At 35.4% G+C, this 25124-nt stretch overlaps 1 protein-coding gene and 1 pseudogene across 1 annotated transcript in view; both read left to right on the forward strand.

Moving 5' to 3' along the window:
* Positions 1-23650, forward strand: part of SLC13A1 (solute carrier family 13 member 1) — a 97706-nt gene extending 74056 nt beyond the window's left edge. Inside the window, exons 8-15 of the mRNA XM_012474117.2 lie at positions 2370-2489; positions 7232-7330; positions 7763-7864; positions 11265-11371; positions 13695-13804; positions 17623-17784; positions 19251-19388; positions 21430-23650. Coding sequence (XP_012329540.2) covers positions 2370-2489; positions 7232-7330; positions 7763-7864; positions 11265-11371; positions 13695-13804; positions 17623-17784; positions 19251-19388; positions 21430-21567 — 976 coding nt within the window. The 3' untranslated portion in view covers positions 21568-23650. The remainder of the gene's footprint in view (positions 1-2369; positions 2490-7231; positions 7331-7762; positions 7865-11264; positions 11372-13694; positions 13805-17622; positions 17785-19250; positions 19389-21429) is intronic.
* On the forward strand, positions 788-931 carry LOC135274574 (U2 spliceosomal RNA; annotated as a pseudogene).
* Positions 23651-25124: the final 1474 nt, after the last annotated feature.

The following is a 25124-nucleotide window of genomic DNA, read 5'->3' on the forward strand; positions in this document are numbered from 1 at the left end:
ATATATTTCTTTATTTGTTCAAAATATTCACTCTAGGTATAAGGGTAAAGGTTATGATTACAGAGGCATAGTCCCATGTGGTTGTTTATATACTTCTGTACTATTAAATGAAATGAAGCTTAACTTTTTCAGGCTTTCATTTTTCTAAAGAAACTATTCCTCCAGGCAAAAATTCTGAAAAGCCCATCTTCAGTAAAATACATTTTGTAGAATTTTCTCCAGTGGGTGGGGAGAGCTCTGTAGACTATTTTCAAGATATAAGCCACAGATGATGAAAAGTGAAATTAGGCTGGAGGACATGGGTCTAAACCTAATGCAAGCAGCATTTCTAAGTTTCGTTAGGTTGTACTGAATAACGTAGGTCATCCTGTAATTCAGTTCTAACGTTAATGGGAAATCAGCTTTTTTCCCGTTACTTTATTTTCCAACTGGAGACAACATTTTTCAAAAATGAGCATTTTCAATAGAGTCTCATAGATGTGATAAAGCATTTTCCATTCATCACATTCTGCAAATTTTCTAACATCTTTAATTATCAGTTGTCATTTTCTAATTGCATAAATATGTAAGCTAATCTTTGGATCTCTCCAAGATAGATAAAAATTATCCTCAAGTTGCTAACGATAATTTCAGAGCCAAGGGAGATTAGTAACTTTTCATAAGCTCAAAAAAAAGTTATAGAAAACCCAAATGTAGAGTTTTGAGGACCCATTATTATTAGGAGCCATCTTAAAATAGAAAAAGAAATACTCTAAAGTACATAAATTCACTACATAGATATGGCATGATTGCATCTTGGCCTTTTGGCTAAGATCAAGTGTATAGATATGGCATGAAATATTTTATTAGTTATATTTTTTTAATGACAAAGTACGAAGTATGATTTAAATAGAACAAAAATTGCAAATCCCTATGTACCTGTCATCTATCTATCATCTATCTATCTATATAAAATATCTATCTATATAAAATATATCTATGTAAAATAAACTATATATATATTTTTATATATCTATATAAAATAAAATATCTATCTATCTATCTATCTATCTATCTATCTATCTATCTATCTATCTATAAAAAATAAACCTATGTATACCCCAGGCTGGAGTGCAGTGGCGTGATTTTGGCTCACTGCAACCTCTGCCTCCCAGATTCAAGCGATTCTCCTGCCTCAGCTTCCTGAGTAGCTAGGACTACAGGTGTGTGCCACCACACCCAGCTAATTTTTTGTAGTTTTAGTAGAGACTGGGTTTTACCATGTTGGCCAGGATGGTCTTGATCTCCTGACCTCATGATCTGCCCACCTTGGCCTCCCAAAGTGCTGGGATTACAAGCTTGAGCCACCACGCCCAGCTGCAAATCTGTATTTCTATAAAGTTCTACATATTTTACAACTTCAAAAATATTAAAATATGTTAACAATGTTTTTATTACTTCTGTATATCTTCTTTGTTTTTCAGATTTCCAAATTTATTCTTGTGTTACTGCTTTTAGAAAAAAAGTAAAGACAACTGTTTTTCAAATCTCCCATTGTTTCTCCATAGTTATAAAGTGGATGACTATATAAGAATTTATTTGGTATTTAGACTACATTTTAGAACAATGAATGTGAGGCTACCAAAGAAACTGTGCTAGTGTCTGACCTTTTGTTGTTGTTATTATGTGAGTTTAAATGCTGAAAATCACTAGGTAAGATAAAAAGTTGTTGATTTCTCTAGAACTTTTAATTATTTCCATCTGGCTCAGAGTTATTCTATTTGACTGTGCCCCAAAGCACCACCTGGTTCTAGGAAGAAAAAGCTACCATCTACCTGGCTAGTTGGTTGCTGTGCTTTGGGGTAGAAGAAACAGAGGGAAAACAGCCATGGGAGATGACATGGGCTGGATCAGAGTCCTTTCTTAGGGCCAAGAATTCCAGCCACCAAGGTGAAATGGAAACAGACGTTCAGTCCCATTAATTTTCACTTATTCCCAATTCTGTTTGCTTTCCTTGTTCATATACTGATGTTTTGAGTAGTGACAACAAAATGCACATACCTCATGAACATCAATTTCTTGTGCATTTAATGAGTACCAAGTGCTGTGCTGTTTTTTTTTTTTTCACAAGTACTTCCTTAAAGATTAAATATAGAGAACAAAAATCAAAACACATCCACTCTTGCTTTTATGGGATGCAACGATAATAACACAGTTGCAGAATCAAGACAGGAGACAAGGGGTAAAAGTATTCTAATGATGAGTATATTCCAGGACTCCCTTCTTGGAAAACAACACAGGAAAGAGGTAGACTGCTGCTTCTCTGTGACTGTCACAAAGGATTCCACCTGACTCTCCTTCCCTGAACATGTCTCCATATTTTCACACAGACGCTATCCTGATTGTCGTTGCCTCAACTTTGGATCATGGTTCATGTTTTCTTTCCCGGCTGCGCTTATCATTCTACTCTTATCCTGGATCTGGCTTCAGTGGCTTTTCCTAGGATTCAAGTAAGTAAATATTTTATGATAATAGGATAAACAAAGGTGTCTAGGTTCCCAGGTCTTAGCTCCTTATCGTGTTTCTTCTCCTATGCCATGCAGGCTACCTTTCTGCATTTTTGTTACTTACAAAATTAATACACACAAATTTAAGGATAAACTTGAATCTCATTTAAACAATATTGGCTGTGGAAGAGTTAATTAAAGATTAGAAAGAGGCCATATGCAGTGGCTCATGCCTGTAATCACAGCACTTTGAAAGTGGGAGGTGGGAGGATTGCTTGAGCAATCCTCTCCAGCCTGGACAACATGGCAAAACTCTGTCTCTACCAAAAAGCAACAACAGCAACAACAACAACAAAATAAAACAAAAACAACAAAACGAAAACGTCCCCCCAAAAAGACCATCCAGGCATGGTGGTGTGCAACTCTGGTCTCAGCTACTCAAGGAGCTGAGGTGGAAGGATTGCTTGAGCCTGCAGGGCAGAGGTTGCAGTGAGCTGAGATCACACCACTGCATTACAGCCTGGGTGACTGAGTGAAAGCTGTCTCAAAAAATAAAATAAATAAAGATTAGGGCTGGGTGTGGTGGTTCACGCTTGCAATCCCAGCACTTTGGGAGGTCAAGGCAGGGGAATCACAAGGTCAGGAGATCGAGATCATCCTGGCCAACATGGTGAAACCCCATCTCTACTTAAAAAAAAAAAAAAAAAAAATTAGCCAGATGCGGTAGCAGATGCCTGTAATCCCATCTACTCGGGAGGCTGAGGCAGGGGAATTGCTTGAACCTGGGAGGCAGAGGTTGCAGTGAGCCGAGATCATGCCACTGTACTTTAGTCTGGGTGACAGAGCAAGACTCCGAAGAAAGGAAGGAAGGAGGGAAGGAAGGAAGGAAGTAAAAAGGAAGGAAGGAAGAACGGACAGACAGACGAATCATCTAGGTGTTCTTTAAGTCCTAAGGTGATAAGATATTGAAAGGCATAAAGAACTCAGTCTGATGTCCAACTTGTTAAAGGGGAATTTTAAGGTTCGTCCTTCCACTTGGTTTAATGTGGGGATTTCCTTGGGTTATCAAGCTGCTTAAACTGTGACATATAGGGCTTCCTGCATCATACTAGAACCAAAATTGACATCGTTTTCAATATACAAAGTGCAATAAAGATCTGAGGATGTTCTCTGTGGAAAGAATATTGCTTTAGGAATTACTAGACCAGGAAAAAACTGTGGCTTTTCAGATGCCAGATAAGGGATCACTGCAAATCCAGACCCATTCTCAGTTTCAGTGTCTCCAACTGTAAGATGATAGAATTTGCCCAGAAAATCAGTAAGATCCCTTCCAATGCTATAATTCTAATACATCTGGGCCTAAGTCAAACACATAGATGTCAAAGTGAAAAAAAAATGTTGATTAATAAAGACCTACTGATGCCACTAAAGTGTCAAATATATGTATTCAAAGATAACTTCAACATATTATCTTGACTGGGATCAAAGCTGGTAGTTAATAAGTACCAATGAGTTACATGACTTAGATGACAACCAGCATTTACAATTATGAAGGGCTCCAGAGCAAAATCTAAAATGCAGCCTGTAATTTCTACTTTAACAATACTCCTAAAAGGAAGATGAAGTCACTGTATATCAAATCTTGAGTATATTTTTTTCCTGAAAAACAAAACAATTCAAATTTATTTTTGTGGGGTTTTATTTAAATAATTTCAAGGAGCTATGAATAAAACAGCATGTTATTCACCAACCAGAGAGACTGAAGCCAGCTATGTGTACTTCCTTTGAAAAGTAAAAGGCTTTGGGAGGCCAAGGCAGGTGGATCTCCTGAGGTCAGGAGTTCGAGAACAGCCTGGCCAACATGGTGAAAGCCCTTCTCTACTAAAAATACAAAAATTAGCTGGGCATGGTGGCAGGGACCTGTAATCCCAGCTACTCAGGAAGTTGAGGCAAGAGAATTGGTTGAACCTTGGAGGTGGAGGTTGCAGTGAGCTGAGATCGTGACATTGCACTTCAGCCTGGGTGACAAGAGCAAAACTCTTGTCTCGAAAGAGAGGAAGAGAGGAAGGGAGGTAGGGAGAAATGAAGGAAAGAGAGAAAGAAAGAGAAAGAGAAAGAAAAAACAAGAAAGATGAAAGAAGAAAGAGAAGAAAGAAAAGAAAGAGAAAAAGAAAGAAAAAAAGAAAGGAGGGAGGAAGGGAAAGGGAAGGAAAGGAAGAAGGAAGGAAGGAAAGAAGGAAGAAAGGGAAAGGGAAGGAAAGAAAGAAGGAAGGAAGGCAAAACGCTGAAATCAGATGTGGTTTCATGCCTGTGGCCACGGTTTCTAAGCCTAGTAATACAAGGACTGACATTCTTCCCTTTTGATTCCTCTTTCTGCTTTTTCTCTAGAACTGGCATGATTTCATTAGTGACAAAATGGTACTGACGATTAAAAAATAATTCTATCCAGATTGTGGGAGCAGCGTGTGGCAGTCCTCCTGCTGAAGCAAATGTGTAGAATGTCACTGACTTCAGCAGGTGGGCATCAATGGGGAGAGGCCAGCTGCATACTAAGTGCCCCTTTCAGGAAATCCAAGCCTTTGGGGGCTATTCAATTGTGCAGGTAGCAGTGCAGGATTCAGGGGATGGCAAACCCAAGTCAAAAGAGTCACAGGTTCTTCATTGCTACATTCAATGACTTTATAAAATATATATGCAACCACTGTCATTATTTTAAAATGGCACACCACTTAAAAAGGAGAAATTAAGAAGATAAAAGGCAAGTACATTGAAATATGCTTTCGATGAGAAAAAAAATCCCATGAAGTGTATACGCTAGGCAAAGTCCATAAATCATGATCAGTGGCATGTTTAAACAGTTCCCTTGGTGTCCACTCTTGGTTAGACACTGCACCGCTTCATATTCCAGCTAATTTTTCAGTGTCCTTTTCCGTCTGCCAGAGTGTTCACCTCTAGAGATTTTAGATTGACAGACAGAAATTAGCAGTCACTCCCCTGGCAGACTAGCATACATTCCGATTAGCATGTTGGCTGTTAACACAGTTAACTCACCCATTATAAATGACCCCAACATACCTGAGAAGAGGAGCTCATCTGTCAGTGCCACTGAACTTACTTAAATGGAGAGTTTGATGCATTGTCATCGGCTTTGTCAGTTCCTTTGTGAAGGCATTAACCTTCATTTGTAGCCAAGCCAATTTCGCTTTTAACTATTTATTGTTGGCAATCAAAATGATAAAATACAAATTCAATGTACTGAGTGGAAAATTGTTTCTAAGGAGACTCATCTCTTTCTTTAACTATGATTTTCTCTTGTACAGATTTCTCTATAGGTAGCCCGTAAATCAGTTTCTTATAATAGTAGTATTTATATCATGACCAGGGGTAAAAGTCTGAGTCTGGCACTAGTCAGTAATTTAATTGAGATCATAAAAAGCAATTTTTTCCTCACTGATCATAAATGTAGCAGTGTCCATTCACTCATATTCAGTCATTGAGGTGTATGTATGAGGGTGATTATGAATGTTGAGGCTTGCCCCAGATATTTAACAGAAGAACGTGTCCTTTCCGTCTATACTCACACAAAACATAAACTAACTGAGCTACTCATAAACATTCCAAGAGATAATCCATAAGAATCTAGCCATTTTCCCATTTATTTCTTCCTCTGGAAATTTTTTTTTAAATGCACATCTAGAGCAGTGTTTCACAAAACTATTCAGTTTGAAGACACTGGACTTCAGGACAGAAAATTAGTCATTGAGGAAAGACCTCATTAAAACAAGTAGCTGAAAACAATAAAAAGTCACAGTTACTATCAGAATAAACTAGATTATGTGGAGGGTGCATTAGGACATGGGGTAAAGAAATTTAAAGAAAAAACTGTGATAGAGTGTGTTTTACTTCTTTTTAAAATTTTGTTTTAAGTTCCATGATACATGTGCAGGATGTGCAGGTTTGTTACCCAGGCAAACGTGTGCCATGATGGCTTGCTGAACCTATCAACCCATCACCTAGGTATTAATCCCCGCATGAATTAGCTATTTATCCTGATGCTCTCCCTCCCTCTGCACCTCTGACGGGCCCCAGTGTGTGTTGTTCTTCTCCTTGGATCCATGTGTTCTCATTGTTCAGCCCCCACTTATGAGTGAGAACATGTGATGTTTGTGAAAACTGATGGATCTGGCCCCAACTGTCTCATACTGTCTTATACATTTGCCAAAGGTACTACTGGATTGATGGGTCAAGAATTTGCTGTGTATGCCAGTGTTCAGAGACAGCAGATCAAAGAAAACATCTGTGGCATCATCACTGTCCCTGCCCTCAAATAATTTAACTAGTGGGCTATAACTTACATGTGTGGAACAATTAACAACCAAGATACACAATAAATACATTTTTAATATATAAAGATCTAGTACATAATAAAGTGTTAGAGATAAGTGGCACATGGCAAACGTCCAATGGTGCAAAATAACTTGGAAAAAAGAAGAGATTGGTAAAGGATGTCATGGAAAATATGCAATGAAAATAGAACATGGAAAAGTGAGCAAACCAGGCAAAAACAGAAAAGAGGGAAGACATTCAAAAAAGGAGATGGAGGTAGAGGTGAAAAGCATAGGTATCTGTTACTAACAGGGAGATTCACATTGCATGAAGATGAAGATGTTTCACAAAAATATCTTCCTTACAGGGAGGTGAAGTAAAAGAATTCCTTGCTTACAAGGCTTAATTATTCTTTGCAGTTTTAAGGAGATGTTCAAATGTGGCAAAACCAAAACAGTCCAACAAAAAGCTTATGCTGAGGTGATTAAGAAAGAATACCAAAAACTTGGGCCAATAAGGTAAGACATACACATACGCGCATGCGCGCACACACACACACACACAAACACACACACACAGAGAAATGCTGCTTGTACCGCACATAGCTATTGAAAAGCAAATAAATACATAATTGCTTGTAAGATATTTATAACACTTGATTAGGGCTCCAAATTTGCTAAGCTATGGAGATTATAGATTATAACCCAACATGATAAAACACATATCCTTGTCCAGCTAAAATTTGCCAGGTAAAATGAAAAGAAGCTGAGAGATCCCACAAAGGAGTAAGGGTTTTTTCAAACTGCACTGATGCTCTCAAATTATTGACACATCCAGTTCTTACAGTATTTAATGTTCTGCTGAGATCACTCCTGACAATAGCTCAAGGAGTTTCTGCAAATGTCCTGACTAAGAAAATGAGAAATAATGCCACTGGAATTTTTCCACAGGTATCAAGAAATTGTGACCTTGGTCCTCTTCATTGCAATGGCTCTGCTATGGTTTAGCCGAGATCCTGGATTTGTTTCTGGTTGGTCTGCACTTTTTTCAGAGTAAGCTTTGCATGTAATGTTTGTCAGCTCTTCCTGTTTTATACTCTGCTTCTCTCCTATGTGGTTTCTGTAATTCTGAAAGATAGGATGAGATATTTTTCTTTCTTTTCCTCGAAAAGATATTTAAAATTCTAATCTTTTCAGAAAAAAATTATAAGGAATTACATCTAGGATAAGAGCACAGAAAGAATAACCATACTACTCTGTTACTAAAAGGCAAAGTCCATTAGATAAAATTATTCCCATCCCTGCAAATTAGAAATACAATAGGCAGAGGCTGGGCACGGTGGCTCACACCTATAATCTCAGCACTTTGGGAGGCCAAGGTGGGCAGATCACGAGGTCAAGAGATCGAGACCATCCTGGTCAACATGGTGAAACCCCCATCTCTACTAAAAATATAAAAATTAGCTGAGCATGCTGGCACACGCCTGTAGTCCCAGCTACTCGGGAGGCTGAAGCAGGAGAATCACTTGAACCTGGGAGGCGGAGGTTGCAGTAAGCCAAGATGGCGTCACTGCACTGTACTCCAGGCCTGGAGACAGAGTGAGACGCCATCTCAAAAAAAAAAAAAAAGAAAAAGAAAAAAAAAAAAAAAAAAGAAATATACAGAAAGTCTGTGTTCTGTGGTGGTTGGGAGCATAGATTTCAGAGCCACATTGCTTGGGTTCCATTCCTGACTCATCCACTTACTTTAGGCAAGTCACTTAATTCTTAGTGTCTTCATCTGTAAAATGGAGATAATGATAGCATTAGAATAGTGCTGGCCTTCTCCCTTTAGGAAGTGTTATTATGTGAAATAAATACCTTTCAATGCCTTTTAATAATCTGATGTAAATTCATATTATGTGATCTTTACCAACTTTGTTTTTTAATTCTATGGAGGACTATTTGTTTGGTTCAATTTTTTCTTAATTTATTTACATTTTTACACTAGTTCACTAAAAGTTCATCCATTTCATAGATGAGGAGTTTCTGAAGAAATAATAAGACTGATTTTAAAAGCTGATGCTAGAAACTGGGTCAGAGTTAATTTTATATCTCAGCGTCTTATACACTAGCAGTCAATTGCTAAGTCATGTGAGGTGAGGGGGAAGGGAAAATTATGCCTGAAGAATTTTTGCTGGGGGGACGATGTGAGACAGGAAGTCCAAGTAAGACATGTGCTGAATTTAGAAATTAGAGTAGTTCAGTGAAAGATAGATTGGGAACACAAATCTTACAACCAAATTATTTATATTGACTTGTAGGATGTATTTTGGGGTAAAAACCAAAATTGTTTAGGTCATATATATTTTGCCCACATAGAGTAAAGAAATTCTTCCCTCCCTGAATCAGAACCTTCTGGTTTTATAGGCATTGCCAGTGCTTCTAAAGGGTGCGAAGTCTGAATCCAAATTCCTAATGACCACACAAGTCAAGCAATGCAATATGGTGGTATGTTTTAAAGGATTAGTTTCATTTTTATAAACTTTTTGATTCCCTTAGAAAGAAAACTTTTCATTTTTGAGAGGTTTAGACATTTAATTATTTAAAGCAAATTATTATGTAATAGTTCATTAGTACTTTGTGGCTTTGTGGTAGGATCTAGACCAACCTAAAAAATAATTATTCCCCCTTTTAAAATCCAATTTCTGTCATCTAGACAGGGAGAGTCTTTATCTAAACACCAGTGTGAAAGACTTAAATGAAATCAGACAATAGTTAATAAAGCCCAGGCAGAAATCTCAATAGGAAATTCAATATAATTGGCTTCTAATTTATGTTTCTTACGGGAGAAAACAGAAGATGCTTTGTTTGTAGCAGGAAAGCAGTGTGTATTGGCTATGAGCAGGCGCTCATGCCACCTAGAATTCTGAGACAGAACAATAGGAAAGGAACAAAGGTTTGAGAGAGGATGAGATTTTAAAGTATAAATCTAATTGGCAAACTCAAAACAAATAAAATTTGTATAAGATTAACATCTTGTAATACTGAAATAACCTAACTGCATTCCTGATAAAGTTATGATAATAGTTTTTAAAGTCCTTTGAAAATAAGTTATTTAGTATTTATGACTTGATTTAATTTAATATACGTATTTCATAGGATATATTTGTTATGCAGAGTTTTAGGCATTAAGAATTTCTAAAGCTAGCATGATATATCAAGATTTATAGCTACCACCTAATGTTTTCATTCCATCTGTTTGTACCTGGACTGAATTCAATGTGTCTTTTCATATAAAACAAAATCTGGTTACATGATGCCTGGCACAATTTGCCAAAAATTCAACCAAAAATCATACCTGAAATAAGAGAAATAAAGAATAATAAAATTATAAATATCAGTCAAGTTTGTAGGATAAATTACAGTAAGGTAGATTTTTAACCAATAATGAAAGAAAATGTGTCTATACTTACAGAAAGTAGACTGCTTTAAAAATTGCTAGATTAAGATATTGCATTTCTTTGGCTTTTTAGATTTTTCCAGTAAATTGTGGAAGTAGCTTCTGTAGTGTGTACACATTACTGAGTTACAAGATAGCAAAATAATCTTTAGCATGCACATATTTCTTCTCAGACTACAGAAATACACTAGTTAACACTGCTGACTTTTAAAACTAAATTCTAATTATTAATGACTGTTTCAGTTATACCTGGTCTCCAGGTTCTTTACTGTTGAAGCTTCTGGGAACCTGTCTTATTTTAGAATGATCTGGTGATTCTGAGACCCCATCTGTTCCTGAATCAGCCTTAATTTATATGGTGATCATTTGTGAGCATTGGCTAAACCACTCCAATAATTAATATTCTTGATTGAGTTTCATGGGTGCAAAGCATTAAGTGGGTTGCTTTCATTTGTATGATATGGTTAGAGCCTATAACCACAGAAGCAGGTGTTATATCTTAGAAAACAGATCAATTCCTTTTCACAATTTATAGAAGAGTTTTAGGGGACCACAGAAACATCATGCCTTGCCACAATTTAATAGAAGGATATTATAAATCAATTATCTGGGGCTTTGCCTGCTCTAGCAATGTTTCGACTTCAAATTTCGATCAATATAATTAAATTAAATTAAATAATTCAAAGAAGAAATTGTTTAACAAATCTATAAGCTTATCTAAAAGGGAAATTTGCCACCTTGGCTTAGTATGTCAGCATGTGTATACGTGGAATTGAAAATAAGAAGAGATATATGGAAACAACAGGAATACAGTCTGAGATTATTGTTTTTAGTGTTATGTCATTTAATTGGGAATCCATATATTTTTAAGGCAGATTATTGAGAATAAATAACCTACACCACCTGCTACTGATAATAACGTACTACTGTTATTCACAAAATTGGTTGGTGTTTTAGCAACCAATAAGTTCTTGACGCTATTTTTAATACATGTATTTGTCCCTTTTACAGGTACCCTGGTTTTGCTACAGATTCAACTGTTGCTCTACTTATAGGACTGCTGTTCTTTCTTATCCCAGCTAAGAGAGTGACTAAAACTACATCTACAGGAGAAATTGGTTGAGTATCATTTAAAATTCTGCATAAATTTAACAGCAGAGCAAAAATTGTAAAATTCCATTGGTTTCACTTGGCACCTAGAGCAGAAAGAAAGCCTATGCTGGCAAAATCCCTGGCTTAGCATGCCCTATTTGCAAACTGCAATGCTGTCTTCAAGCCAGCACGTCTTCCACCTACAAGAAGGATCATCTTACTTTGCAGAAGTGGGAAGTAGATTTCCTTTTGTATCATGGTTAGGGCACTGCTACAAGTGATATTATTTGACCCATGGTAAACCCACTTCAAAATTAATCTCACTGTTGGAAAACATAGCAAAAAGAACTTGGAAGACATTGCTTCATTTTGATACCTTGGTAGTAAATGCAGAAGATCTACAAAGGTGATGAATTTCAAGAGCAAGAGTATTTACATTCTCAAAGTAGTCCTGGAGCAAAAGTTAAATCAGCCTCACATAGCCATAATCTAGGATCCCAATTGCAATGAAAGGGCCAGGTGTGGTGGCTCATGCCTGCAATCACAGCACTTTGGGAGACTGAGGCAGGAGGCTCACTTGAGGCCAGTAGTTTGAAACAAACCCAGGCAGCGTGGTGAGACCCCAGCTCTATCAAAAAATTAAAAAGTTAGCCAGGTGTGGTGGCACACACCTGTAATCCTAGCTACTCTGGAGGCTAATGCAGGAGGATCACTTGAGCCTAGGAGTTGGAGGCAGCAGTGAGCTATGATTGTGCCACTGCCCTGGGCAACAGAGCGAGACTTAGTCTCTAAAAATAAAAATAAAAACAAAAATAAAAATGAAAGGTTTTCTGTGACAGCATTTATTGTATTTACAACACATGGACAAGGAACTGTGCACATTTGCCTGAGCATGCCACCCTCTCAACACACACACACACTTTTTAAACACAGGATTCATCCGTGTCTTTGCTTTATAACACAGCATGTTTTGAATAATCAGATTCCCATCTTGCCAATGTGGGACAAATAATTTTTAATTGTCTGGAAATAAAATAGTAGACTTGTGGTTTTGTTTGTTCTTACGGGGATAAAAGTGGGATTTACGTAGTTGTGTTGGCCCACCTGACTCTTGAGTCAGAATCCATAAATGACTAATGTATCAGATTTCCAGGACATATGTGACCAGCACAGCATAGAAATAAATGTCTTTTGTTTTTCACTTGAGAGTAGAATATCTCAATGTGTGTTAAGGAGTTGATGCAGTAAGGAGCACTGATTCCTATGAGACCATGAGGACTCTGATCATTGCAGTCAAAGCCTTAAGGTCTGGCAGTGGCAGGTACTGAAGAATCCATGTTTGGCTTAGCTTCCCTGGTTTCCACATCTGAATCCCCTCCCTTAGAAAGAGATTTGCTCCTATCCACCTTTCTCTCTCCCCTCCCTCTTCAAAACCAGTTCTCTCTGCTAAACTCATTCATACAAGGCTTAAAAATGACAAATAACACATAATACGTTAAATTTTAAATAAGAAATGCATTTTAGAGATGTTTACACTTTAACAAGATATATGACCTTAATCTAAGTAAGAAACTTGATGATATAATTTCAGTCTTCAATGAGGAAGGATTTGGTTTGAATTTGGGGGAAAGTGATAGGAAAGAAACTTATCAGTAAACTTAAAATCTTTCCATCTAGAAGGCTGCCTGTTATACACATATTAATGGGCAGAATATGTCCTCAAATGAACTTATTTATCAACAAAGCAATGGAGAGATCAGAAGGCAAATATAAAGAGAAATCTTTATGATAATCATATTATAAGCACTGTAAGGATCTCACAAATAAGACTTTATTTAATCCGAATCTTGAATTATTTTTAAACTGAAATCTTGGTGAATCTATCATGATGCTTCTTATGACTTAAAAAATAAAAATGTTCAAATAAATATTAATGGATAATAATTAAAATGCTACAAGATGCTCTTGGAACCAATGAAATATTATCAACATTTTGCATAGCAAAGATTATTGTAGTCTAATGCACTGTGCTATTCACAGTTGGGTAAGATGTTAGTGGAATGAATGAATGAGTACCATTAAAAGTAACAATGTTATAATTTATTGAAATATGTTCTATGATATTATCCAAAGGATTTTTCTAAGTTATAGAGTTGTTTTTTTAAATATATAGTATAATGTTCCACCTCATCCAGGTGGAAATCACTCAAACTCCAGATTAAGTCCCATCTTCAAAAACAATATAGGAATATCACAAACTTCCTGTAAAATGGCTATTTAGGATGCTGAAGCAAATGTTATATTGTAATACTTTAAGCAATGTGTAACTCTAGGGTTTTTGTCTTGCAGTTGCCTTTGATTACTCTCCACTGATTACTTGGAAAGAATTCCAGTCATTCATGCCCTGGGATATAGCCATTCTTTTTGGTGGAGGGTTTGCCCTGGCAGATGGTTGTGAGGTAAGATATCTAACAATTAGACTGTTCAAAAGAAGAGCACGGAGACATTCAATCTTTGGGTATATTCCATTTCACTCTGTCATTTTAATGTTGCAAATTTTGCTAGCTATGTAGCGAATATACCACACAAATGAGGTGAGTCAGAGTTCAAGAAATGTTACAGGCTGCAAGCATGAAACATAGCTTTTATGGTGTTCCAGAATGTCAAAAGAAATAATACAAAAAAAAGATTAAAAATTTTAGTTCATGAAATAGTATTAGAAGACTAGTAAGGAAAAAAATGTATATATGAAAATATGTAAAGTGTCTCCTAGTGAAATAAACTTTTTGTTTGCGTATGGCTTCACCTCATTTCATGATGAATTTGAGTAGCCCTTGGACTTCAGTATATCATGATGCTATTGCTGTCAAGAAAAGAGAATGAGAAATAATATTTGCATTAAAGTTACTTAGTAAATGTTTATTGAAAAAGTCTGGAGAAAATTTCACATAACCATTTATAACATTATATTATGTCTAGTCTTAGGAAAAAAATATGAACATCATGAGATGTTGGTTGACAACTTCTTTGCTCTATCTATCCAGCTGATCTAAAGCAGCAGTTTGGGGAGGCCCTCATCTCTTGTAATTGCCCTGGTCTTTGTAGAGTTATTGGAAGAAAATTGTCTTCCCCTAGAATTCCATGAAAATTAATTACTTCTAGATTAATTTAAAAACACTCATTTCTGGTTTTCATAGACTTATTTGAAATATTCAAAGCTTATGGCTGTTCCATTTCCTTCCTCGGTCATCAAATTGAACAGAATGTTGAGAGAGGTGTCATGTTCAGCCCTTTGGCTTCCAAGAGGTTAAATTTCTATACTACTCAAGACAAATCACTGTCTCTTCTCTTCTTGATAACTTATAGGAAGATAGTTCTTTGCTTCTAACTTTACTGGCAATTTTTCTACACAGAATTATGTCTCTGCATTGGACCCTAGACACTCAATGTGATTTTGAAAACATCAGCCAGATCCTAGCATACAAAGTCTGAGGAAATGAAAAGGTGTGGACTCAGTCTGATGCACAAGGGTCTCTCAGTAGAAGAATTAGGGAACCTATACAGTGAGGTCTAGTTTGCTATTAAAAATCTCAATACACAGAACCAAATGTCTACAGGATACCCAGAATAACTCCACCTCTTAGTGGCCAGATTGAAGCCATGGGCTACAACAGTATGGCTAAGAACAAATATGCCCCTAAAAACTGGATTGTAAAAAATTTGGAGACAATTAATTTTTAAAACTTTTCTTCCTGGCAAATGTCCAGAACCAGATAACCTTTCTAGTTAGAACAGAACAATGAGACAGCAACAACTATGGAATTCACCTGATTGCAATTATCTTTCTCTTAAATGCACTCAGTTTTAACATGATTTATCTCTCATGAGCAGATGGACACTCACAAATTCTTATCAGTGAATATCTCCTCTTCCATCTTCATATATTCCTAAAATTTTTCTCCTAGGTTAAACATGCAGGATTTCTTATTTCAGATCTCTGCTAAAATTGCAATAACAAAAACATGCCAACCTATAAAGACAGACTATATGACAGGGACAAGAGGAGGCAAGAAATGTTGATCACATTACAAGATGGAAAGAGGATATTTGAGAGGAACTGACTTTGTACAAGTAAAAAAGTAGTGAAATACGAAATATATAGGCTGGCAAAAGGAAGAATCAACAAGAAACAAGCATATCCATAGCATCCTGGCATACCTCAGGAATCAGAGGCAGCAGATAACTCTGAAAGCTAGAGAGTAAAAGCCAGAGCTGAATATGGAGGATGGTTTGAAAAGTGTATAAGGATCTACGGGCCTCCGAGATACTTTCCCAAGTCCTGCTGTTGTTTTCTATCCTCTCTGATAGAAAATTGAGATTTACTTTGTCAAAAAATTGAGCCAATAAGACACTGACTCACAAAAAGATAAGAAGATTATAACATCAATCCAAAATGTTCAACAGTCAACTAATAGGTATTTCAGAAAGAGAGAAAAAAATAGGAAGAACATTTCCACAAAATAACCCAAGAAATTTGTTAGAACTAGACACTTTGAGATTCTTGACTGAGAGAGTTACTGAGTACCCAAAACCAAAGCACTTTATGTAGAATTTTGGAACCGTGGGATGAAGATACAATTTCAATGACGTACAGGTAGGGGAGACAATATATAGTATAATCATTTCCACATATAATTAGACATAGATAAAACCTGTTCTTAAATAATATGCTAGTATTAATTTGTGTCAATGGGACTAAAATGGTGGATAATCTTTTTCTACATAAAAGTCATAAGCAAAAACAAGCAAATAAAAATACAAGCCAAAACCACACATGATATTTGCTACTCACATCTGGGAATATCTGTTCCAGCTTTTGATCTGAGGGTATATGGCTTGTAATTAGAGTATTTCTCATGCCACTCCTAGTTATCATAAAGATTCATACATACAATAGCCATTGAAATTTCACAAAAGGAGGATTTTCCCTTCTATGTTGGGGAGAAGCACAGAACAACACACTTGCTAATTTGAGTGTAGCAGGTTTTTCTGCATTATGTATAATGAATCAAAGAGCAGAATGTGATCAGGCTTCTAAAGAATCCAACCGAAACCACAGGAAATGGAGTAATGGCTTGAAAGTGTGGAGTTATAATTATTTTGAACCTAGAATCCTACAAATGCAAAACAATGAGAACGGTGGGAAAAGAAAATTAAAAGGTTTTCAGGCATGCAAAGACTCTTATACCAATTCTCAGGAACTTATAGAAGACAGTGCTCCCCCAATGCGAAAGAGTAAATAAAAAATGATTCCCACAAAGTGGGGAGGAGAAGGAACATCATAATATGATCGCAAAGAGAGGTCCCGGAACAACAACAGTTGAGTACATTTAAACGGAGCAGGAGCCAAATGCAGCAGGAGGAGGAAATATTCCAGAATAGATACTGCTGAGGGAACATGAGAAGACATCAATTACCTGATATGTTCATCTATTTGTGGGGAGTTTTCCAGTTTTACTGGAGAATCCGATGAATTAGTAATAGATACTTAGAAAACTAAAAGAATGAGACAATTATTTCTTGTGGGGAAGGGAGAGTAAACGTACTGATAGTATGCTAAGTGGTTTAGCTATGAACAATATTTATTTAATCATAGTGGTAAACATTAAGTATTGACTTAACCAAAAATGTTAATGTGAGTATGGGAGGATGAAGAAACAAGAAATGTATATATGGTGGGTGATGTAAGAGAACTGAATTCTCACGTAACATTTTAGAAAGTCAGTAAATAATGTCTAAATTTTAAAATTAAGCAAAAAAATCATAGAATATTATTTTAAAAGGTAACTATAAATACCTAAATACAGCTAGCTGTAAGTGGCTAATAAAGATTGCAGTTGCTGCCTCTGCAGAATATAACTTAGGAATAGAGAGAGGTAAATCAGAAGGGCTACTCTTTGCTTAAAGGCCCGAATACTACTACATGATCTATTAAAATATCCACATATATAAATTAGATAAAATTAAACTATAATTGAAAAAAAGTAGGAATACATTTCAAACTTCCTAAACCATGTTGATAGTGTTAAAGTAAGACTAATCAATAGCTCCTCCCTACCAAAACCACCCAGACCTACCAAACCACAGAAAAATGAGAGATTAAAATTGTATTTTAGAAAGTGAGTTTTCAAAGGATATAATGGTTTTTACGGATTTTACTGTGTCTGATTACAAAGAATTATTCATGAGTAACAAATATTACCAATTTGCTTTTTAGGAATCTGGATTATCTAAGTGGATAGGAAATAAACTATCTCCTCTGGGTTCATTACCAGTATGGCTAATAATTCTGATATCTTCTTTGATGGTTACATCTTTAACTGAGGTAGCCAGCAATGCAGCTACCATTACGCTCCTTCTCCCAATATTATCTCCATTGGTGAGTATCTATTTATCCCATTTTTTACTCTTCATTAAGAACAGTGTTCTGCTTTGGAATGCTGGTTCTCATGTTGTGGTATGGAATATTTTTTGGTCTAAATGGGCCTCCTGTAAGTAACTTATAGGGTGGTCTTTATTTGTATTAATGCTTTTAGGGGACCTTCATTCTAGATAACTATTTTTAAGTTTTCATGTCCAAGCAGCATGATCTTAAGTGAACGACTTACTTTTTCTCAGTCCAGCTTTTTCCTTTATAAATAAGAGAGTCAGACTAGATTCATTTTAGAAATAAGACTTAGAATTTAGCATTTGCTGGTAACTTCAGTGTTTAGATCTTTAACCACTGACACTTCTGCCTCCTGAACATTGTTCCTAAATTTCTAAGAAGTGGTTCATGTAAGTGATTTGCAAATGAATGAAAAACTAGGCTCACACTTCAGGCTTCAGGCTTAAATATCTTAGACAGAGTTTTCTACTGCCCAGGGAAGAATTTTTAAAAAGTAAGTGGGTTTACTAAGAGAGAGAGGGAAAGAATGCCTTTTCTTCTTTTCTCCATCTACGTAGCAATTACAAGAAACAGTTAGCTTTAAGTAAAATGTTTTTCTTATTGTGATGGATGGGTTTGGTGAAAGGAAAGCACTTTCAATTAAGAAGGACTGTCTTTCTGAAATTGTGCTGCTACAAGTTCATGGGGCATATGTTGGTGTTCTTAAGCTGCTGATTGAAAGTAGAAAAAATTGCAGGCTGTGTGTATTGGTTCAATATCATTTTGTGTTATTTTTTCCTTTTTTTAAAAATTTCTCAACATGGAAGAGTTAGAAAATTATGTTGATTTAAGAACAGTAGTAACTCTTCCTATGTGATGATCCCTAAGCAAATCTTAAATTGCCTGTATCACAGACGCAGTAGTTAGCAGTGTAATGAGAAGCACTAGAGCTACAGGGACTTGAGAACCTATGTGAGCTCTGTTGCTCACCAGCTGCATGCTTGGACAAGCGACCTTTAGCCTCTCTGGGCCTCAGTTTCTTCATGTTATTTGAGGATATAGCAACCATCTCATGAGATCATTGTAAAAATTCAATATGTATAAATATATGACATTATATTAAACTATATTATGTGTAAATATATGAATATATACATATATAAAAACATTTAGCACAGCACCTAGCAATAGATAAGTAATGCTGTTTTTATTTAGTTTCTGGAATAAATAATATTTTATTTTCTAAATGAACTAAACTGTAATGTTTAAGTGGGTATCAATAATTGTATAAACAACAAGAGGATGAGACATTTTCTTAATACTATTCTTCAATTTATAACTGTGTTACTATGTATAATGTTATGTCATTAGGTTCCAACCTGCTTCTGGGAAGCTTTATTATAATACATTTGTTCATTTGTTTTGTTTGATGTCTACCCTCAAAATTTTACTTACTCTTTTTTTATCTGTTACAATAGGCTGAAGCCATTCACGTGAACCCTCTTTTTATTCTGATACCTTCCACTCTGTGTACTTCATTTGCATTCCTCCTACCAGTAGCAAATCCACCCAATGCTATTGTCTTTTCATATGGTCATCTGAAAGTCATTGACATGGTAAGTTAGCTGAAAAAACACTATCAGATCCAATACACATCTTGATGTGTGCTGTATCTTGACATATCTTCCCTTTTATACACCAATCAACCACCAGAAAAAGCATGGCCTGAGTTCTGTTTATGAAGGTGTGTGCATGACTAATCATAGAATTGTTTTTAAGAGTGATAATCAGACCATTATAAGTTATGGTCACAAACAGAGAGATGTTGAATGCATCAGTAATGCTTTGGAAGAAGGAAAAGAGCACTGAACATGCTCCACACAACAGCTTACACTTACAGGTCAACACTAGGATCCAAACTGATCTACGCAAAAGGAAGAAATCGGGTTAAAGAAATCCGGGCATCAAAACAACACTGTTATTTGCTATCACAAACATTTATGCAACCAACATTTCCTCTGAATGAGACACGGGGTCAGTGCCTGACTGATGAAAAAGTATCTTTCTTGTTTTGATTTCAATACCAGGACCTAACATGAAAACACAAGCAAACAATAATGAAGAATTTAACTGATGCACATTTTTGCCAAATACAAAAGTACTGGTAGTTAAGAACTGGCTTGAGAATATTCTGGTAGTTTCCAAATCTTCACACCAATTTCCAAACCAACCCAAATGTAAATGTAGCCAAAGTAAATTCAGTGAGCTTCCTATGCAAATACAGTAAGGTAAGTCCCAGCTCCCTTTCTCTCACACAGACTGCTGTTCCTAAGTCCTTACAACATAAATATTCCAGAAATGCCTCTACACAGAAATGACATAATGTTCATTTCATAATATAAGCAATGCCTGATATATGTGTATTGAAAAGGATAAAAACAGGATTCTGGGATGAATGAGTAGCTGGCTTGCATGGACAGGGAATAGGGTCTCTTTTATCATTCTTTCCAGGTATTCCCCTTTTGCTTCGGGGCTCCATGTTTTAATGAGAATGCAGGAGTAAGCAAACTTTCTCTGTAAAAGCCCAGATGGTATTTGAGGCTCCATGGGGCCCTATGTTCTCTGTCACAGCTACTCAACTCTGCCATTGTATTATGAAAGCAAAGAAAGTATGCAAACAAATAAGCATAGTTGTGGTCCAATAAAGCTTTATTTACCAAAACAAATCAAGGGCAATAGTTTGCCAATTTTTATTTTAATAAATAGAAAGCAACTTTGAGATTGTTTAGTGGACTGTAAAATAATGATATAAGAGCTAAAACCAGGAGAACTCTAAGAAAGATAATAGACATGGTGTAAAATCTCAATAAGAAAATATTGAAGGTTAAATTAATAATTATGTTGAGTGAATATAAAAAATACAGTTGTCATATGGTGTCCTGAGTCTTATTCATTGAAATATAGAACCACAAAACTGAAATTCTGATTTAATATGAAATAGCAGATTTCTAAGCATATTTTTCTCTAATCAGAATTACTTAGGTATATTCCTAAGAGGAACTTCTCTGAGACTCTCCAACTCAATGGTGTTTAGTTGGGGACAGATTTTCTCTTGCTATGAATGGAGAAGGAATACTATGCAGCCATAAAAAATGATGAGTTTGTGTCCTTTGTAGGGACATGGATGAATCTGGAAACCATAATTCTCAGCAAACTGACACAAGAACAGAAATCAAACCAAGTGTTCTCACTCATAGGCGGGTGTTGAACAATGAGAACACACAGACACAGGGAGGAGAGCATCACACAATGGGGTCTGTTGGGGGGCCTAGGGGAGGGAAAGCGAGGGGTGGGGGGTTGGAGAGGGATCACATGGGGAGAAATGCCAGATATAGGTGACAGGGGGATGGAGACAGCAAACCACACTGCCATGTATGTACCTATGCAATAATCCTTCATGATCTGCACATATACCCCAGAACCTAAAGTACAATTTTAAAAAATTTAAAAAAAAGAACTCCTAAATTTAAGAAATGACAATTTATACTAGTCATTTAGGATGCATGTAAATCTGGCATATACTTGCTACAACAGGATTCTAATTCTCCTGTAGGCTTTCTTTTGGGACACTGACATTTATGCTCTTTCCTGTTCAAGGTTAAAGCTGGACTTGGTGTGAATATTGTTGGTGTTGCTGTGGTTATGCTTGGCATATCTACATGGATTGTACCCATGTTTGACCTCTACACTTACCCTTCGTGGGCTCCGGCTATTAGTAATGAGACCGTGCCATAACAAGCACAAAAGTTATGACTATCTCATGGTAATTTCTGGAAGGCATTAATAATTGACTGTAAAATGTGGCTCTAAATAACTAATGACACACATTTAAATCAGTTATGGTGTAGCTGCTGCAATTACTGTGAATACCTGAAACCTGCTGTTATAACTCAGAGTCCATATTTGTTACTGCAGTGCAACTAAAGGGCATCTATGTGCCTTCATCAAGAAGCCCATGTTTGAGATTTTGCTCATGAACCATCTGCAACTTGCTTCATCATAAGAATAATTTATAACTTGACCTTCAAGGAGATTAGACCATTTGTTTCATCTTATAGTTGGAGTTCAATGTAACATTTTAAATGCAATTTATTATTTCAGAAACTTCCCATGAAACTAAAAATAGAAAATAAGATATACAAGTTAATTTGGTACTTGGATAAATCATTTCCACAGTGTTGTTCAAGAGAATTTGCTGAGAAACCAAAGCCATGGTCATCTGGTGATGCAGAGAAAAGTTTAAATGAAATATGCATTTCCTCATTTAAAAAATCCAATTGGATTATTCTTAATATATACATATAATATGAAAATTGAGATTGAAGCAGTAATTCCAAAATTATAGCTGAGTATACTATATAACAGCAAACTTATAGATAAGGATTTATTTCTAATGAACTCTATAGTTACAGTAAAATAATTCATACTTTTGTGATCTTAGCACACTGAGAAATTCATTTTGTAGAGCTATGGATAAGGCTTGCTATGATTTGTACTATTAGTACACTATAGTTAGAAAGGAAAGCTAAACACTATAAAACTATTAACATGTTTTTGTAGCTGAGTAACGACTTTTCTTAAATGTTTATCTTAGTTCAGCAATGCATAATGTCATATGTTAAAAATAAAGAGATGTAGAAATCTAAATGAATTATCACTGTGTATACAGACATAGAAAAATCATGTAACTCTATTATGTCAACACTGCAATGAAATTTCAGACGAAAAAAAGAATAAGAATGAAAACTGCTGACATATTACAAAAGAGAAAAATACATCATTTAAGAGCAAATCAAAAAGAAAAAACCTAAACATTTAAACAAAAGTAGGGTAAGAATGGTCTTCTAGAAGTCAGGATGTGAAAAAGAGTGAGTTTCCAATTACCCTGATGTGACCATTACACATTGTATAGAGGTATCAAAATATCACATATACCCCCAAAATATGTACAAATATTATATATCAACAAACAAGTTTTTTAAGGAGTAAGTTCTATTGGCATTCCAAAATTAGGCTAAAGGAAAAATGAACAAAAACAAAGTAATGTGCACAGTTAGCAAGAGGCAGATGTTATATCACAGCAATTCTCATGCTAAAAATACAATGAAAGACAAAGCAAAAAATAAATCTTTGTTATCTTTAATCTTCATTGACACTTTTCTAGATGTTACTGACCTTGTCATTTTTAGTCAAATAAGATTATTTGCAGACTTATTTTTGAAACTAAATATAGCAAAGAGGGTTTTTAAAAATAATATTTCTTTTTAACATATACATTATTAATTGTCCATGTTATTTTTCTGTGTTTATCAATGGGACAATGCAAAACATTAATCATTTTTTCAAAGAAAAAAATTGTCTTTGTAAAGCTTAAATTATAATATTGCTGCTTTGTATAAATCTTCTATGTTTACTCTATTCACTTGTTCCTTTCCGTATCACATTTTACATATGTATTTATAATCTATAGTATTTATTACATTTCTGCTTTTATCTAGTCATTCAATTTATCACTGCTGAATTACATCATATCATGGATGCATTTTAATTACGAAAAAATAAAATGACTTTTCAAATTATAATGAATAAATTTTGGTCTCAAGAAAATAATGTAAATATTTCAGCTTGAATAATTTTAATGAATTACTTCCAATAGCTGCCAGCTGAGTATGTGAAAAATAATACTTAGTGAAAATTTCTTTAATTGAGTGATATAGTTCTCTTACTATATGTTTGATTGATATATCAAAAATGACTTAACTGACCCATTTCACATTTGTCCTATTTACATTAAAGTTCTCAAGTTCTTTTGGTTTGAGAGTTGTGTACTGTCTTTGAAAGTTTCCAGAAGGCAATCCTAAACAGATGATCAAAACTCCTTTGTCTCAAGAGATCGAGACCATCCTGGTCAACATGGTGAAACCCCGTCTCTACTAAAAATACAAAAAAATTAGCTGGGCATGGTGGCGCGTGCCTGTAATCCCAGCTACTCGGGAAGCTGAGGCAGGAGAATTGCCTGAACCCAGGAGGCGGAGGTTGCGGTGAGCCGAGATCGCGCCATTGCACTCCAGCCTGGGTAACAAGAGCGAAACTCCGTCTCAAAAAAAAAAAAAAAAAAAAAAAACTCCTTTGTCTTCCCATTCTGTGGTAGATCGTGTTTTTGTCATTATCTTGATCATTATTTAGAGGTTAACTAGAAGTCTTTGTCACTTTGAATTTCAGCATCTTACTTAGAATTGGATCTTGTCTAGATAATAGCAGCAATTCTACTAAGTGCCTACATACTGTCTGTTTATGCAGGTACTTGAAAGGCTCCACTGGCATATGTATATCTTTCACTCATCTCAACTGCTGCTGTACATGTCAGTATCTCTAGAATTCACACTTCTTTTCTCTTATATGTATGCAATATTTTCACAATGGTGTCCAAAGCTTTCTTTTTTCAGCCTGGGAGGTTCATAATTTTAGACAATAGTACTAATGAACATTATTGGCAAAAGTTGACAAAATGATATCCTGGAACATTGATTGTATCTTGACATGTGTACCATGTATTATTAAGTGTCAAAGAGTATTATTAGATATATTATTATATCTCTATCATGGCTAAATATATGAGTCCTTGTGATGACATTTCTGTTTTAAAATTTCGGTTTCATTAATGAATTTTATTTTTGCTTATGTGGATTTTACCAAATTAAATGTTTTTAAAATATTTTAATAGAGAAAGTATTGTGTTAGGAATGTAAGAATAAAACTGAACAAATTGTATCAGTTTTATTATTCTAGAATAATCTAAAAAATGAAATAGTTAAAATTATTACTCCAGGGCTGTATTAATCATGTTATTTCTAGATGAATCAAATTGTTCAGTAAGAACTTACTAGGTAAGTTTTGGGAATGCAAATACCAAAACCCAGGTCCCTATTATAGAGGCAAGACCAGATTAATCCAGGAGTAAACAGCAAAAATAACATATAAGGGAGGCAGAAATTAAAAGGTTTCTCCAAATATGGGAATCTCTATTTGTCTAGAAAGAAAAAAACAGAGTTTTAAAAAATATATAAAGGGAATTTTCTTACTGATAGTATAGTGATACGGATATAGGGTGAGATCTTTTTGAAGCTAAATAATAAAAAATATTGGATAACATAATTGTGTCCACAAGAAAATAATGGAAGTCCTCAGAAGAGAAAGGTGAAGCACAAGCAAGAATCCAGAGATTTAAGCAAGAACTGAAGGTGGTAACTGCTGATTCCTCTAGAACTCTTAATAGGTTCATAATGAATGGG

This window comes from Aotus nancymaae, unplaced genomic scaffold (genome assembly GCF_030222135.1).
Source record: "Aotus nancymaae isolate 86718 unplaced genomic scaffold, 86718_ANA_hifiasm-v0.15.2.pri h1tg000002l, whole genome shotgun sequence".
NCBI lineage: Eukaryota > Metazoa > Chordata > Mammalia > Primates > Aotidae > Aotus > Aotus nancymaae.